At 41.2% G+C, this 14,606-nt stretch overlaps 1 protein-coding gene across 4 annotated transcripts in view; it reads right to left on the bottom strand.

The window, feature by feature from the left end:
• The window catches only part of TMEM71 (transmembrane protein 71), a 28,124-nt gene extending 21,747 nt beyond the window's left edge, over positions 1-6,377 (bottom strand). The window contains exons 1-4 of one of the 4 annotated variants that reach the window (XM_022554082.3): positions 6,227-6,377; positions 4,632-4,707; positions 3,352-3,412; positions 1,262-1,444 (exon numbers count right to left, since the gene is read on the bottom strand). In XM_022554082.3, coding sequence (XP_022409790.1) covers positions 1,262-1,444; positions 3,352-3,412; positions 4,632-4,671 — 284 coding nt within the window. In that variant the 5' untranslated portion in view covers positions 4,672-4,707; positions 6,227-6,377. The other 3 variants (XM_022554080.3, XM_022554078.3, XM_022554079.3) reach the window with 3 other exon arrangements.
• Between the last annotated feature and the right edge of the window lie 8,229 nt (positions 6,378-14,606).

Genomic DNA, 14,606 nt, shown 5'->3' with positions numbered 1-14,606 from the left:
CTGTGGATGTGTGTTCTAACTGCTTAAGGCTGCTTTGAGAGTACCAGGAGGGGTATCGCTAATCTGGAGTCAAGGGAGCCTTTCTGGGGTATATGAACAAGAAGTCTCATATTGAGTCATGCTAGGAAATGAGTCAGGAAAGGTAAAAAGAAGGTGGATAATGAATAACCTTGACTGTTATGTGAAGGAGTTGGAATTTAACATAAGAGCACAGGGAGATCACTGAAGTATGTCAAGAGGAAGGGGGTGGGTGGTGATGTGATTTGGTAATTGCATTTCCAAAAGATTTTGATTCCCCACACATCCACACTCCCAACAATCCATCTTCTACCTTGTAATCAGCGTTATCGTGCTAAGGATGACTCTGATAGCTTGTCAATAGCTCCTCTTTTATCTACAGAATAAAGCCCAACCTTCTTAGGCTGGAGGCTGGAATGTAACCTCTTCAATCCAGCCCTGCTTCTGGGCTTAGTCTCCTCTCTTGGGAGAGCAGCCCTTTCCACCCTAAGTGGTAGCCCTCCCAAACTATGTGCCATTCCTCTCACTTTGTATCAGGGTATCTTAGAACTCCATGCCTGTTCCCTCCTCTGGAAGTCCTCTTTCCTACATCTATCTTAACTAACAGCCTGTGCCTCTCAAGACTCAAATCAATCATCCTCATCTCTAAGAAGCTTGTATTAACCCGTCGCTCCAAATAAAATGGGCCTCCTTTCCTTCTTCCCTCTGCTAACCTCTATCAGGCTTCACTCCCAGCACCTGTATGGCTTCATTACTTTCTTTTTTTAAATTTAATTTAAGTTTTTAATTTTTATTTATTTTTAATTTTTTTTTTGGCTGCACTGGGTCTTCGTTGTGGTGCGTGGGCTTCTCATTGCGGTGGCTTCTCTTGTTGCGGAGCACGGGCTCTAGGCGTGTGGGCTTCAGTAGTGTGGCTCGCGGGCTCTAGAGTTCAGGCTCAGTAGTTATGGTGCGTGGGCTTAGTTGCTCTGCGGCATGTGGGATCTTCCTGGACCAGGGATCGAACCCGTGTCCCCTGCATTGGCAGGCAGATTCCTATCCACTGCGCCACCAGGGAAGCCCAGCTTCATTACCTTCCTTTGTTTTCACGTCGGCCACCCCTGCCCCTTATGAGCCTGTGTGTTTCCACCAACTGGAGCAGTAATGGGCTCCTTATAAACGATGTTGAATGAACAAATGAATGAATGAATAATTAACGTTTGGGTTGGACTTCAGATCCTTGTACCTAACCTCCTCTACTTACTTGACTAAGTTCTCCTTGTACAGGACACTGGTCTGGGAGGGGCTCAGAGTTGTGTTGCCATCTTTGTCGCAGAGAAAACTGTCTTCGGTCCAGATGTAGTAGCCATTGGTGAGGAGTCTGGGACTTCGGCGACAGGTAAGGTGGGAGCCTGTCAGGGGATCTATGGGGCAGCAGTCAAAGGGACTGTTGCCATCCAGGAAATCACAGACAAAACCAAGGAGGGGATGAGAGAAGACCTTTCAATCTCTGTCCGGTTCATCCAGGCGCACAAAAACCACATTTCTAGTCACTGTGAAGGAAAACCAGCTCTTTGCGTTCCTGGCTACCGACTACTCCTGCACCTCTGAGACTGCCTCTCTTAAACTTCTCACTTTCATCTCTTTACCTGTGAGACAATTGACCTACAGCACATTTAGTGTTTCTTTCTGTCAGCCTACCTGTGATGCTGGAAGCTCAGAGCCTGCTCCAGCCCACCCTTACTTCAAATAACCCTCTGAAGGCTATATCCTTACTCTTGTCACTCTAACAGATAAATCACAGCTACACAACCACCAGACGTATATGAATTATAGGAGAACATGCAGTCAAAGAGATCTTTTTGGCTTTTGCCAATTTCCCTCAGGCCAACCACACAAATGATTGCATAGTTACCCTCCCTGATTTACTATCCAGGGAAGAAGTCTTCTACTTAGTTGGGTGAGTCTGTATATGTCTTAGGTTTGAAAAACAATCACATGTCTGTATGGTTGAAAGGCAACCTCATGCCTCATGCTTCACTGAAATTCTGAAAATTTTTTTTAAGTTTAAAGCTTATTCATGCTGTATATAAAATAGATAACCAACAAGGACCTACTGTATAACACAGGGAGCAATATCAATATTTTGTAATAACCTATAAGGGAAAAGAATCTGCAAAAGAATATATATATATTCCGAATATATATAACTGAATCACTTTGCTGTACACCTGAAACTAACACAACACTGTAAATCAACGATACTCCAATAAAATATTTAAAAAATAAACTGGTGCCATCAAAGAAAAAAGCCTATTCACAACTATTACATGCACTAAAGTTAGCAAAATACTACTTTAAATGGATATTATTTATGGAAAACTTACTACGAGCCTGGCCCATACTTCATACTTTATCTGCTTTTCACAAACCTCCCTAAAAGCTAAGTATTATTATCTTTATAGTACAGCAGGAAAAAAAAAATGAGATGCAGAAGGGCAAATAAATTGGGTATTTTATACAGCTAGTAAGTGGCAGAGTTAAGATTTGAACTCTGGTCTTTCTGACTCTAAAGCATGGGCTCTTTCCATGCGACCTGCCTGTTCATCTTTGACTGGTGCATTTGCTAGTAGTAGGAGGCCTAGAACTTACAAAAGGGGACAGGTTCTAATATCAAAGCATGATCCCTTTATACCACCGGCATGTTTCACAAAATGCTAGAGGAAACATTGGCTGATGCCTGTGCGAGGAATAAAAGACAGACAGAGAAACAGAAAAAAAGAGAAAAAAAAAAGTAAGGAATGAAAAGAAAAGAGACTTCACTGCAGAACGTGAACAACATGGTAGATTGTACAGGTTTTAGTGGAGCATGACATTTGGCTGGCTTGTGCACTGGTATAGACCCTTGTGGCTCTTGTAAAGTGAGACAGTAAAAGCATATTTAAGAGAACATCAATTTGAGAAAAAGTAACCATGCATCGGTATTCGGTAGTTTCTCCACTCACCAAACAAACAAACCATTCACGTTTGCCCACACACTCACCTCCCTCCCTCCCAAACTCCATTTATTAGGTTAGGCAAGTTTGCAATCTGTATGTGCATGGGACTGGAAATATATCTCCATACCAAACCTGGATGAAACCTAAAACTAATATATATACCCCGCACTACGTGGCTTGCGGGATCTTAGTTCCCTGCCCAGGGATTGAATCTCAGGCCACAGCAGTGAAAGAGCCGAGTACTAACCACTGGACCGCCAGGGATTTTCCAATATTTTTAAGCCAAGAATACAACAAAATAATGCATACAGAAAGAATTTGATTGATTTTTCTTGCGAAAAGCCCAATGGAATACCTTGGGAAAATGCATGGGGGAGACAGCTCTACAGCGTATTCTTTCTCAGACCGGGAAGAATCTGCATAAGTAAATGAGAGAGAAGTACAAATTTATCACACTGCATCAACATGCATGATTGCAAACAGTGGACGGTGTGAATAGCTGATGTTCCAGCCTCAGCAGAGATTCCAAATGGTGCAGGCATCCAATGAATCAGGACGAGCACAACTTGTCACCAGGTCTCTACAGGCAGCAAGACATGATCTAGGGGCTTCTATCTCCTGTCTCTTCTCTCATTCAACTCTCCTTGAGAGGTTCCTTAGTTCGGATGAGGCAATGATATGCCATTAGCATCAAACTGACTCATGAAAAGGAGGAAGAAAACGTCTTACGTGAAGCTGTCCCAAACCCGAATCAATTACCCAAAGTTCTGGTTATTTTAGCTTACTCAGTCATTTGAGGAATTCAATCACCTGCCTAGATTCTATCTCGTTAGTGCATTTGAAGGCACTTCTGTTACAAAATAATGAGCAGAAGACGAGTGGTGGAAAAAAATAAAGTTTTGTTTTATATAAATGATTTTCCAATGTATGACGCCTGTGAGTATTCTTAATTAAAAAATAGATCATGCATTCATTCATGTTCCAATTTAACCAAAGGCATGGCAACAGATTTCAACTGGGGAGAGTCGTAGTTGATTAATATTCTAAACTTTAAAGCAGCATTTTATATTGCATAGTAATGGTGTGAATACTTCTAATAGACAGGTTCAGTGAAACTTGGTTCCATTACTGACAATAAATATCTAAGACAAAGAAAGGAGTTTAGACTTTCAGATTGGGTTGGTGGATTTGAAGGAGAAAATTGTAGGAGTGTGAGGGAGGGTAGAAGCAGGGTTTGGGGAGAAAATAACAAGAGGAAGGAAGAAATTTGAAACCACTACCGTTTGAACAACGCCTACATTTTCTCCAAGTAGCTATCAAAATCATTCGGTATTTTTTTACAGACCAACCGTTTTGCATCTTAATAGTAACTGATAAACAATCCCCTTTCACATTTATGCACAGGCATCAAAAAATGGTGATTTTTTTTTTTCCTACTAAAAGGAAAAATACCACATTTCTCTCAAGGAAAGAAATGAAGTCAAAATCATTGCCAAAGTGAACACTGGCATTTAAGAAGCACGAGCTACTGACAGATGGTTAATGGTATGAGTATCAGCAAAATCAAAGCAAGGAAATTGCTAAAAGAAGTCTAATCGTTCAAAAGATAATTGCGTAGAGCAGTTCTACATTTACTTGCTACTGGTGTTGACATCAGTTGAGATATTCGGTTCATCTTGGGAAGGCTGCTTGTTCAAACTTCACAGATTTTCTGCAGAAGACATTAAAAAAAGGTGGATTACGTATTAAAAATAGAAAGATGATGTCAAAACAGATGGCATCTACTAATTGCACTAGTCAGATTTGTTTACTGAAAGAGTACAGAGATCAATGGGATTGAAGGCAGGGTTGAAGGGCCACTGAGGTTGTGTCTGCCTCTACAATTTTAGATTACATTTTCCATTGTGTTGCTCAGTGCATCTAAATAATCTTTTTCTCTAAATAAGCACAACATTTTATTCAGGAAGGCTAGACTTACAAAGGTTGACTTGTAATCAAAATAAAATAATAAAAATTAATTATTTGATTAAGAAATCAGAAAAAAAAGATTGGTTCTAGAACCCTCTAAATAGATGTATTTGTATTTTCATCATCCAACACACATCAACTTCATTATCAAGTTCAAACAATGCTGGGGGTTGGTGTCCAACACCCAACACTTCAAACCATTGACAGGTAGTTACAGAGAGGGCTGGTGGTCTTTTCCAGTTGCTACTACCCTGGACATTTCTAAGTAGCATAAGTAGCATTGCACTAAAAATAGTATGTCACTGGGCAGATTTCAAAACTCAGTGCTCCTGAACATATAATTTACTTTCTCAGTTACAAATTAAACACATATCCAAGTGTGTAGATTAGGTAAACTTTGATCACTTACCACTCATGACATAGATCTACTTTCCAATGACTATTAAACTTTGTGTATATCACTATCCTAGTAGCATAGTAAGGTAAGACTAAATTCTTTTCTGATTCATCACCTCTATCCACGTTTTTCAAATGTGATAACTAGTAATAGGTTGTTTTCGTAGCTGTCACACATTAAAACAAACCCAAATAATTCTATAAATTCAAATTGATTCTTCCAATAAACTATACACAAAACCTGTTAGACAATATAGATTCTACCTTACAGAAACCTTAAGAGAAGTCAGGAGAACTTTCTGGCATTCCTTGGAAGATCTCTAAGTCAAAGCAGACATTCATAGATTTTAATGGCTTGGAATATAAAATAATATTGTTTGCTCTATAACGTAATAGTATGTCACCTGTCCTTTCACTTTTTGTCCAGCCCAAATTACCCTATGTTAGTTACTCCCAATCATCAAGTTTAATTTTAAGCCAACAAATTGCATAGCAGAAAGCAAGGTCTTACTGGTACATCTTACAAATAGTTATAACAGGCTACAGTTAACTAATAGTTAATCAAGTATTAGTAACACTGAAAAAGACTTCAGTTGCAGCTCTAAAACTTTTCAAGAAACAGATCACATCTACCAGTTCCATCAAAACAACTCATCTGTACTGAAAAATAATCTGCCCATACATATTCCTTCCAAAGAAAGTTCCCAGTCCCTTCTTCCTATTGATAAATAACAAAAAAAAATTACTGAAATATGAAGTTTCCTGTGGTTGAGAGAGGAGAAATCCAGGACTTAGCAGTTCTTCGGCTGAAAATAGCGTCAGCATATCAACAGGTGCAGAAGTCTGTTAAGAAAGGAAAATCCCACCTTGTCCTCCTCCTAAAAGATGGCTGCACACATTGCCCTGTGCAGGCCGTTGCAGAGAAATTTTGTCTTCGGCAGCCTCTTGTTCTTTTGGCTGTTTCCTAGAATAGAAGAGCTCGTAGTTCTTGGGAAAGGCAGCCTACAACTGCTCTTGTTTTCTTTTAAAAAACAGCCTGAGTAACCGTTCTGCTGAGAGGCAGAATGAGGTCATACTTCCTGTGGGGCTCATGTCAGTGGCATTCACGCTGAGGAACATGGTGAAGATGAAAGCTGTCTCCTGGACCAGCAGTGGGGGGTGAATCAGACCCGCTGGATACATCACAGTCACTCGAGGGTTGCTCTCCTGAGCTAACTCGTCATCCCAGCTGTGAGAACATAAGGAAAACTTTCAGACAAGCAGCACCTTGCTTATCATCTTCTGGCTATTTTCAGTATGAGTGTAGTACATAGTAGTGCTTTGTCCAAATCATTACTGGTGATCATGCACTGATGCTATTAAATTAAGAATACTATCAAGTACCAGAGCTTGATCTTCTGAAAATGTCTGCAGTGCCAGTAGGTTGATCCACCAAAGGCTGGACTTTCCAAGAATCTCTGTGAGTGGCATTCAAAATTTTATATTTATATGTTTGTAGAGCTAAAGAGCTGGATGCTACTGTTGGGTCCCTACAAATCTCTGCTATTGTCAGTGATAAAAGAAATAGGCATTCCAGCAACACTGAGATGCATTGGGTAATGGAGAGTCACACAGACTGAGATTCAAACCCTGTCTGCCATAGTAGCTGTGACCTCAGATTTATGACTTAATCTCTTTGAGTTGTAACTTTCTCAATTATAAATATAATGGCTTGGCGCATTAAATGAGATAAAAATAATGAGAATTGAGTCCTTAGCTCAGATGTGCAAGATGGATTCCTTATTTGTTTTCTGTAAATCAACTTCCCTTCTGAGGCACCAGTCGTCAGGCTGGCAGAAAAGTTAATCTCATTCTTTCTTGGGGTTTCCTCTCCCCCTGAGGTTATGGCCAAAGGCAGGGAGGGTCCTCTGTAGAACACCCCCAGGCAAGGGAAGCTGTTAGGAGGCGAACGCATCTAGTCTGTGGTAGGCAGTTTTTAAAGATGGCCCTCAAAGGTCCTTACGGAATTCCCTCCCCTTGAGTGTGGGCTGAAGCTAGTCATTTGCTTCTTCTGAACAGAATAAGACAAAAGGTGATGGGTTGCCACTACTATGATTAGGTCACAAAAGATGGCAGCATCTGTCTTGCTGGGCTCTCTGTAACCTTCTGGGCTTACACACTTGGATGGAGCAAGCTGCCATGTTGGAGAAGCACATGTGGCAAGGATCTGAAAGTTGTCTCAAAATCCAGTGAGGAACTGTGGTCCTGAGTCCATAAGCCAAGAATGCAGCCAACAACCACTGTGAGCTTGAAAGTAGGATGGTGGTTGCCAGGGGCTGGGAGGAAGGGGAAACAGGGGAGTGTTGGTCAAAGGATACAAAGTTTCAGTTATGAAAGGTGAATAAGTCCTAGAGATCTACTGAACAGCATAATACCTGAGGTAGCAATAGAGACTCTTCATTTGTAACCAGCTCCAGGTGAAAACGCTGCCGGTTCATGGACTGTTTTTTGATGGGCAGGATGCTAGTGAATGCATTTTGGGCAATTCTAATATAACTTGGTGCGTGTGATGAATTAATTTAAAAATACTATAAACAATAAATAAGCACACCTGCATCCTTATTTAAATCCTTCAAGTACTCATGATCTCCCTTCCTACCTAAGCCTCACCCGCCTCTGGTATTCTGTGTTCCATTAAATGGCATCGCCTTCCATTCTACTGCTCGGGTCAGGAAAGTAGGAGGACTCAACACTATCCCCTCTGTAGCCCCTGAATGAGACACTCTCTCCATCTCCACTGTCAGCTCTGGAGCTCCAGAGGCCACCTTCTCTTGTCTGGACTTTGCTACCAACTTCCTGTCACCAGCGTCTCTCCGATATATTCTCCAAGCCACAGCCAGCATGATCTCTCTGTGTAAATATCTAATTACGTTGCTCCTCTGATTACATCCTTCAGTGGTTTGCCTTTGCTCCTCTCTCACATCAGGTTCAAGATCTCTTGTAATACCTACAGGGTCCTGTGGGCTCCAGTCCTACCTATTTTCCAGCCTCTTCCCTTTTCCTCACCACACCCCATCTTCGTAGAATTCAACCACTTTTTTTCAGGTTCTCGAGCTTGGTTCTACCTCAAGCTTTTTGAACACGCTATTTCCTTTGCCCCTTGCCATCTCCTTCCCCAGCCTCTGTCTCTACTGTTCATCTTTTAGGTGCAAATAGTTCTTTCTCTGAGCAGCCTCTCTGACCTCCCAGATCAGGTTCTAGGTCTCACAGCTGAGTGTACTTTCCCTTTGGAACATGTATCACAATTGTGGTAAATGGACCAGGTTTTTATTGATATTTATCTTTCATGCTATACTGTGAGCTTTGGGAGAATAGGAACCATGATTTTCTAGTTTGGTATTGTGGTTTCTATGTTTGGCATCATGTCTGGTGCACAGTAGGCACTTAATAATGAATGAATAGGATTTGACACCTTCTAAGTCTGGCTGGGCTCTTTGCCACATAGCACAGAACTTTATGGGGGCCAGAAGAAGATATATATGGGCCAACGCCTGGAAAGACTAATGATCTTAGTCTTAGAAGGAGACGGAGGGCAGCCATTGTATCACAATTATGCTATAGTAAAAGTCAAAGCCCAAACCTTAGCGGCTTGGAGCAATAATCAGGTACCGTCCCACGTGGTGGCTTTATGTGTCAATGTGGGTAAGCTGACCATATGTCCCAGAATTCCCTTTCTTCCCGGAATTCCCTGGTTAGGATGGGCCACAAGTGCAGTTAGTGCAAGAGTTGGAAAGTGAGAATGCATCAGGAGCCATGGTGGTCCTTGGAAGGTCCATGTGGCTCAGGCTTCGTTGCTACTCCTACAAATTTTCACAGATCTGCTGGCTCACTGCATGGACTGGGCCCAAAGCTCCAGTCCCTGTGGGACTGCTTTGTTCAGCTTCCCAAATCCTGGTCTAGAAGTGAGTGTGTCTCCACAGCAGGGCATCCACGGCCATGAAGTTGGAGGTTTAGAGATGGGAAGAGGCCAACGTGGGTTTCAGTGATAGACAGAGTCATGTTCCAGCTGGTTCTTCAGGGATTCCAGTGGTCCCCACTCATCCCGCTTCCTTTGATCCTGAGTAACAGTCCTACAATGTCAGGTTCAACACCCCTGGAACAGCCAAATAGACTGAAACTCTCTCGCCAGTGTCTAAAATTGTCTAAGACTCTCCTCTCCCTCAAAAACCTAACACAGAGAAACTATAAAAATAGAATATGTATATCTAACATAATTTCAGAGGGCCCGGAACACTCTTGGTTCACAACCTGGCCCCCATACACAGAGGGCAAGGAGACACCAAAGAAAGAGGCAGAGAACTCCAGGTTGGTATGTGTCAGGTTAAATAAACAAGGGAACTTACCTGTGAGGCTTGTCTTGGGCGCTGCAAGATGAGTAGATCTCTGCACGCACTTGCGTGAATCTGCAAACTTTATATAGAGGTTTTAAGGGGGTTCAGTCTCGTATTCAGTCCAGATGGTCCCAACAACATCTTACTCTCTCAAGGCTTCATCCTTGAAAATGGCTCCCACTGCCGGAACAGCAGGCAGAACAAACATTCCCAAGACAGGGGAGAGGTTGAGGAGCCTCCCATTAGCCAGGTCCAGCCCACGGGCCACCCTTTGGTCACGTCCTCTCCGTGACCTCCTCCAGCAACCACGCATTCCCTGTAGCATCTTTATAAGCAAACAGTAAGCAGCATGATTTTTCTTCCTATTGTGAAGATGATCAGTTGCCTATGTTTACACTGTTCATTTCGGTAACTCACACCCTTCTGCTAGCCAGCTGCCGGATCAGTGGTAAACAACTGGCAATAGGGTTTTCTTTTTCAACATATATTCAATCACACTGCATTTTCACAGACTTTGTGTTGTCACCCTTAAAGAAGATTCTTTCCCTTCTAAGAGCAATTCCCTTAAATAGCAATAATAATTATATCTGCAAAAGTAAAATAAAGTCATCTAAGATTCAATGCTTACTTTGAACAATTACGTATTCTACATCATTCCTGGTGGTTCTGCTTCTTTGCTTGAATCTGACCAACACATCTTGCCCTATGTTGCCTGCAAGTTGGCTATAGCCCTGTCCCTCATGACTTTATTCCAGAAGCCAGGCTGGAGGATCAGCCCCTATGAGGGACATGTCTTTCTCAACGCAGAGAGGGAACAAAAGAGCTGGCAGAAGTACGTAAAGCCTCTAAAAACTTCTCTTCAGGGCCGGCATCTGAAATTTCCACTCATACTTTATTGGTCAAAGCGGATCGTGTGGCCAAGCTCAAAGTCAGTGGGGTAAGTATACACCTCCGTGGGGAGGCACTGCAAGTCACAGGGCAATGAGTGGAGACGGGAGCAGACGTATGTAGAGGGGCAAGGGAATAACTTGAAATAAGTATGTGATTTGCAGTCCTCCATCTCTGTCCTAAATATTTACCTCCCTCTCTCACTTTCAAAAATGCTGAGAGGATGTATTTCCAAAGAGGATACCCCCCAGTGCCATTCAATCATGGCAACAGATTTCAAATCTAGAGTCTTCTAATATTTCTATATTGATTCCTTTTGATATGGAGATTTCTGAACCACCTTGCCCCCTACACCCAACATTCAATACTGGAAGAGGGACAGAATAATTTCCACCCAAACTTTCCTGTTTAGAAAGGGGCATAATGGCAGACACACAGCAGTGGCTGTTGCATGGAAATCCTGTAACTGAATGGTCAGACACTGCAAGAGTCCTACACCCTGTGGATGGAAAATGCTCCTGATAAGGCCCTGATTCTGCTCCCCGGGTGGGGCAACCCAGGCAACTGTTTTGTGGCTCCTGCTTCACCCTCTGGAAAGTAAAATTCACTCCTTTTCCTTACTCTCCTTGGCTACCTCTGGAGATAAGAGAATATGCTTTCCTCAGCAGCTGAGCAACTTTCTCAGCCTACTTTCGTTCCTGGAAGTTGGAAGGTGGAAGAGGTCCTTTGAAGCTTTAAATTGTCATCATCTCTTTGATACCAAGCTAGTACCTCTTTGGCTGGACAGTCTATCAAAAACGTAGTCAACTGTTTTTTATTTACTTGATTCCTGTCAACTCCCTGTGCCAATATCCTTACCTATAATTCTTTTGAGACATATGCATCTCTCTTTTTAATTGCTGTCACCTTGAACTTGTCAGATTACCCGTTTCTTGGGTATTTGTCATGTGTCATATGCATAATTTATGGACACTGTCTTGGAAGAACTTTCAAATTGTTTGGTTTTGTGAGTAATAGATGCTGTCGTCAATATGAATTGTGATCAGATTGTAAGACCAGAATGCCAATGGGGGTTATTTTGCCTGTAGGTACTATGTGGGTAGGGATGGGGATTTACATATAAATATTTGGAGAGCATGATAATTCAGTTGTGAGTGATACATTAAGAAAAGACAAAGAAATCAGAAAAATGGCCAGCCAGGATAGATCTGGATTTAATTAAACTGGTTCACTTTAATTCCCTTGTAATAATACTAGAGTATCACATGTTCAGATGGTGATAGAAGAATGAAATCTCTAACGATTTCTTCTGACTTTCAGAGCTTACAATTCAACACAGATTCATCACAATACTTTTATTATTTGCCTTTACATTTGTTCATTTCTTAAAAAGTTTTTATTGAAGTATATTTGGTTTATGATGTTGTGTTAGTTTCAGCTATACAGCAAAGTGAATCCGTTATACATATACATATAGCAACTCTTTTTTTAGATTCATTCTCCATATAGGTCATTACAGAATATCGAGTAGGGTTCCCTGTGCTATATAGTAGGTCCTTATTAGTTATTTATTTTTTATATATAGTAGTGTGTATATGTCAATCCCAATCTCCCAATTTATCCCTCCCTCCCTTCCCCCGCTGGTAACCATAAGTTTGTTTTCTGCATCTGTGACGCTATTTCTGTTTTGTAGATAAATTCACTTGTACACTTTTTTTGGTTCTACATATAAGCGACATCATATGATATTTGTCTTTAACTGATGTTCTCAAACTTCCTTTGTTGTTACTGTGTCTCTTTAGGATTTGTACAATAATTCTTGCAAGTAGTCTCTTAAAAATGCTCTAGGTATGTCCTTACTGTGTGCTCAGAGTTCATATTCTAATTACAGTGGTAATACCTTTTTTAAAGAGAGAGAGAGATGGAGAGAGACAAGAGATAGACTGAGAAACTGGGGGCGGGGGGCAGTTTTTAGAGGAGGAGGATCGAGAGAGACTGATTAGTGAAAACCCAGTAATAAAGTCTTAATAAAAGCTTGCATTCTTGGCAGCAAGAACAGCGTCTTACTCATCTCCGTAAGCCCCAGCAGCAAACACAGGACTTGAAGCAAAGTAAGTCTTCAGAAAAATGTGTGTTTTCACGGAATCACAGCGAGTGAAACTGGGAGTACCCTCAGAGATTACAGCAACTAGATATAAGCGTCCCTGGGAAAGGTGAAAGGAACATTTGGAAACACCTGGCATTTGTACATCAATTATCATTTGCAAAACACATACAGCTGGTTCTTTCTAATTTAATCCTCATTACAACTCTGTGAAGTAGATTTAAGATTCTCACTTACATGTGAGGAAAGGAAAATCAGAGAAGTGTCTAGACCTCAACCGCTCTGGTGATGGTGTCAGGTCTAACATCCAATTCCTGGTCTTTTTCCAAATCCCTGGCTCTTATACGCTTTCTATTTTAAGTTGCCATTAAAAAACAACAGCAAGAAATAAGGTAATGGATTTGATTTCCTTCAAATTTATAGCCTCCTATGATCTGCATGATACCCATAGTTTTGAAAACAAATAAATAAAAAGGAAAGAAAATAAAGAAAATCAAAGGATGTTTACCCTTGTCTTGGGGAAACTGGCTCTGTTGAATGTTTTGCAAATTACAAATGAGGAAGTAATCTAACACCTGACCACGAAGTTGGATTGCCTCAGTATTTTTTTACTAAGGCAGAACTGTGGCAATGCATGTGCTAACAAGTTCTCTGCCCCAGTCCAGCCCTCTCCCCTCCCCCATGGGGAGAACTCTCTTTCATCTTGAGTGTCTGGCAGTTACCTTGGAGATGTTGGTATTGTTTTCTGGTCCTGACCAAAAAGACAGACACTTAGTTAAATTGCAAGTGACCAGTTAGAGCACATATCCTAACCCTGCATATTCCTGCATGCGTACACTGTATAAGGATGACCTGTTAGTGTGTTGTTCTGCTTGACTACACTGTTAAGTGTCTTATGATCAGGAAATAAGATTTCTCCTCCCTATGCTCCTTGGGCCTAGCGCTGAACTTGGCACATTGCAGATGCTCAATAAACGCTGTGGGAAAGAATTGGAAGTAGAATGCTGCTTTTTATTTGTCAGAGCTTCAATCAAAACTATAAAGAGTGTGCATCAACAGATGAGTGGATAAAGAAGATGCGGTACATACGGAATGGAATATAATGGACTAGCACTCAGCCATAAAAAAGAATGAAATGTTGCCATTTGCAGCAACACGGATGGACCTGGCATTACGCTAAGTGAAATAAGTCAGACAGAGATAGACAAATACTGTATGATATCACATATATGTGGAATCCAAAAAATACAAGAACTAGTGAATATAACAAAAAAGAAGCAGACTCAGAGGTATAGAGGACAAAGCAGTGGTTGCCAGTGGGGAGAGACAAAGGGGAGGGGCAATATAAGGGTAAGGATTAAGAATTATAAACAGGTGTAAAATAAGCTACAAGACTATAATGTGCAACATGGGGAATATAGCCAATATTTTATGATTACTATAAATGGAGTATAACCTTTAAAAATTGTGAATCACTATATTGTACCCCTGTAACTTAGTTAATATTGTACATCAACTATACGTCAATTAAAAAAACCTGTAAAGAATCATAGGGCAATAATAATTTTGGAGTCTGTATAGAATCTTATTTGAAGCTTACTCATCCTTCAAAGCGTATTTCAAATGTCACTTCCTCTATGCAGTCTTCCTTGATTTTCTGAGTCAGAATGAGCACAGTCCTACAGTATCTCTATTTCAAAATGATTCATATTTACCTTCATACTGTACTTTGTTGTTTCTGTATCCACCTCTCCATGACGGCAAGTTCCCTTAGCTTTGGATGCCTCATTTTGTTTTTCTTCCTGTTCTCTCACTCTGCATCACCCAGTTTCTAGTATTAAGCAGAAATCACTCAACATTTGTTGAGTGATTAAGCAAGTACCT

The sequence above is a fragment of the Delphinapterus leucas genome, chromosome 17, assembly GCF_059928025.1.
Source record: "Delphinapterus leucas isolate spDelLeu-1000000601 "Yukka" chromosome 17, BTC_Dleu_Yukka2, whole genome shotgun sequence".
Classification (NCBI taxonomy): domain Eukaryota; kingdom Metazoa; phylum Chordata; class Mammalia; order Artiodactyla; family Monodontidae; genus Delphinapterus; species Delphinapterus leucas.
The sequence above is the reverse complement of the archived record's forward strand: the minus strand, read 5'-3'. Positions and strand labels throughout refer to the sequence as shown.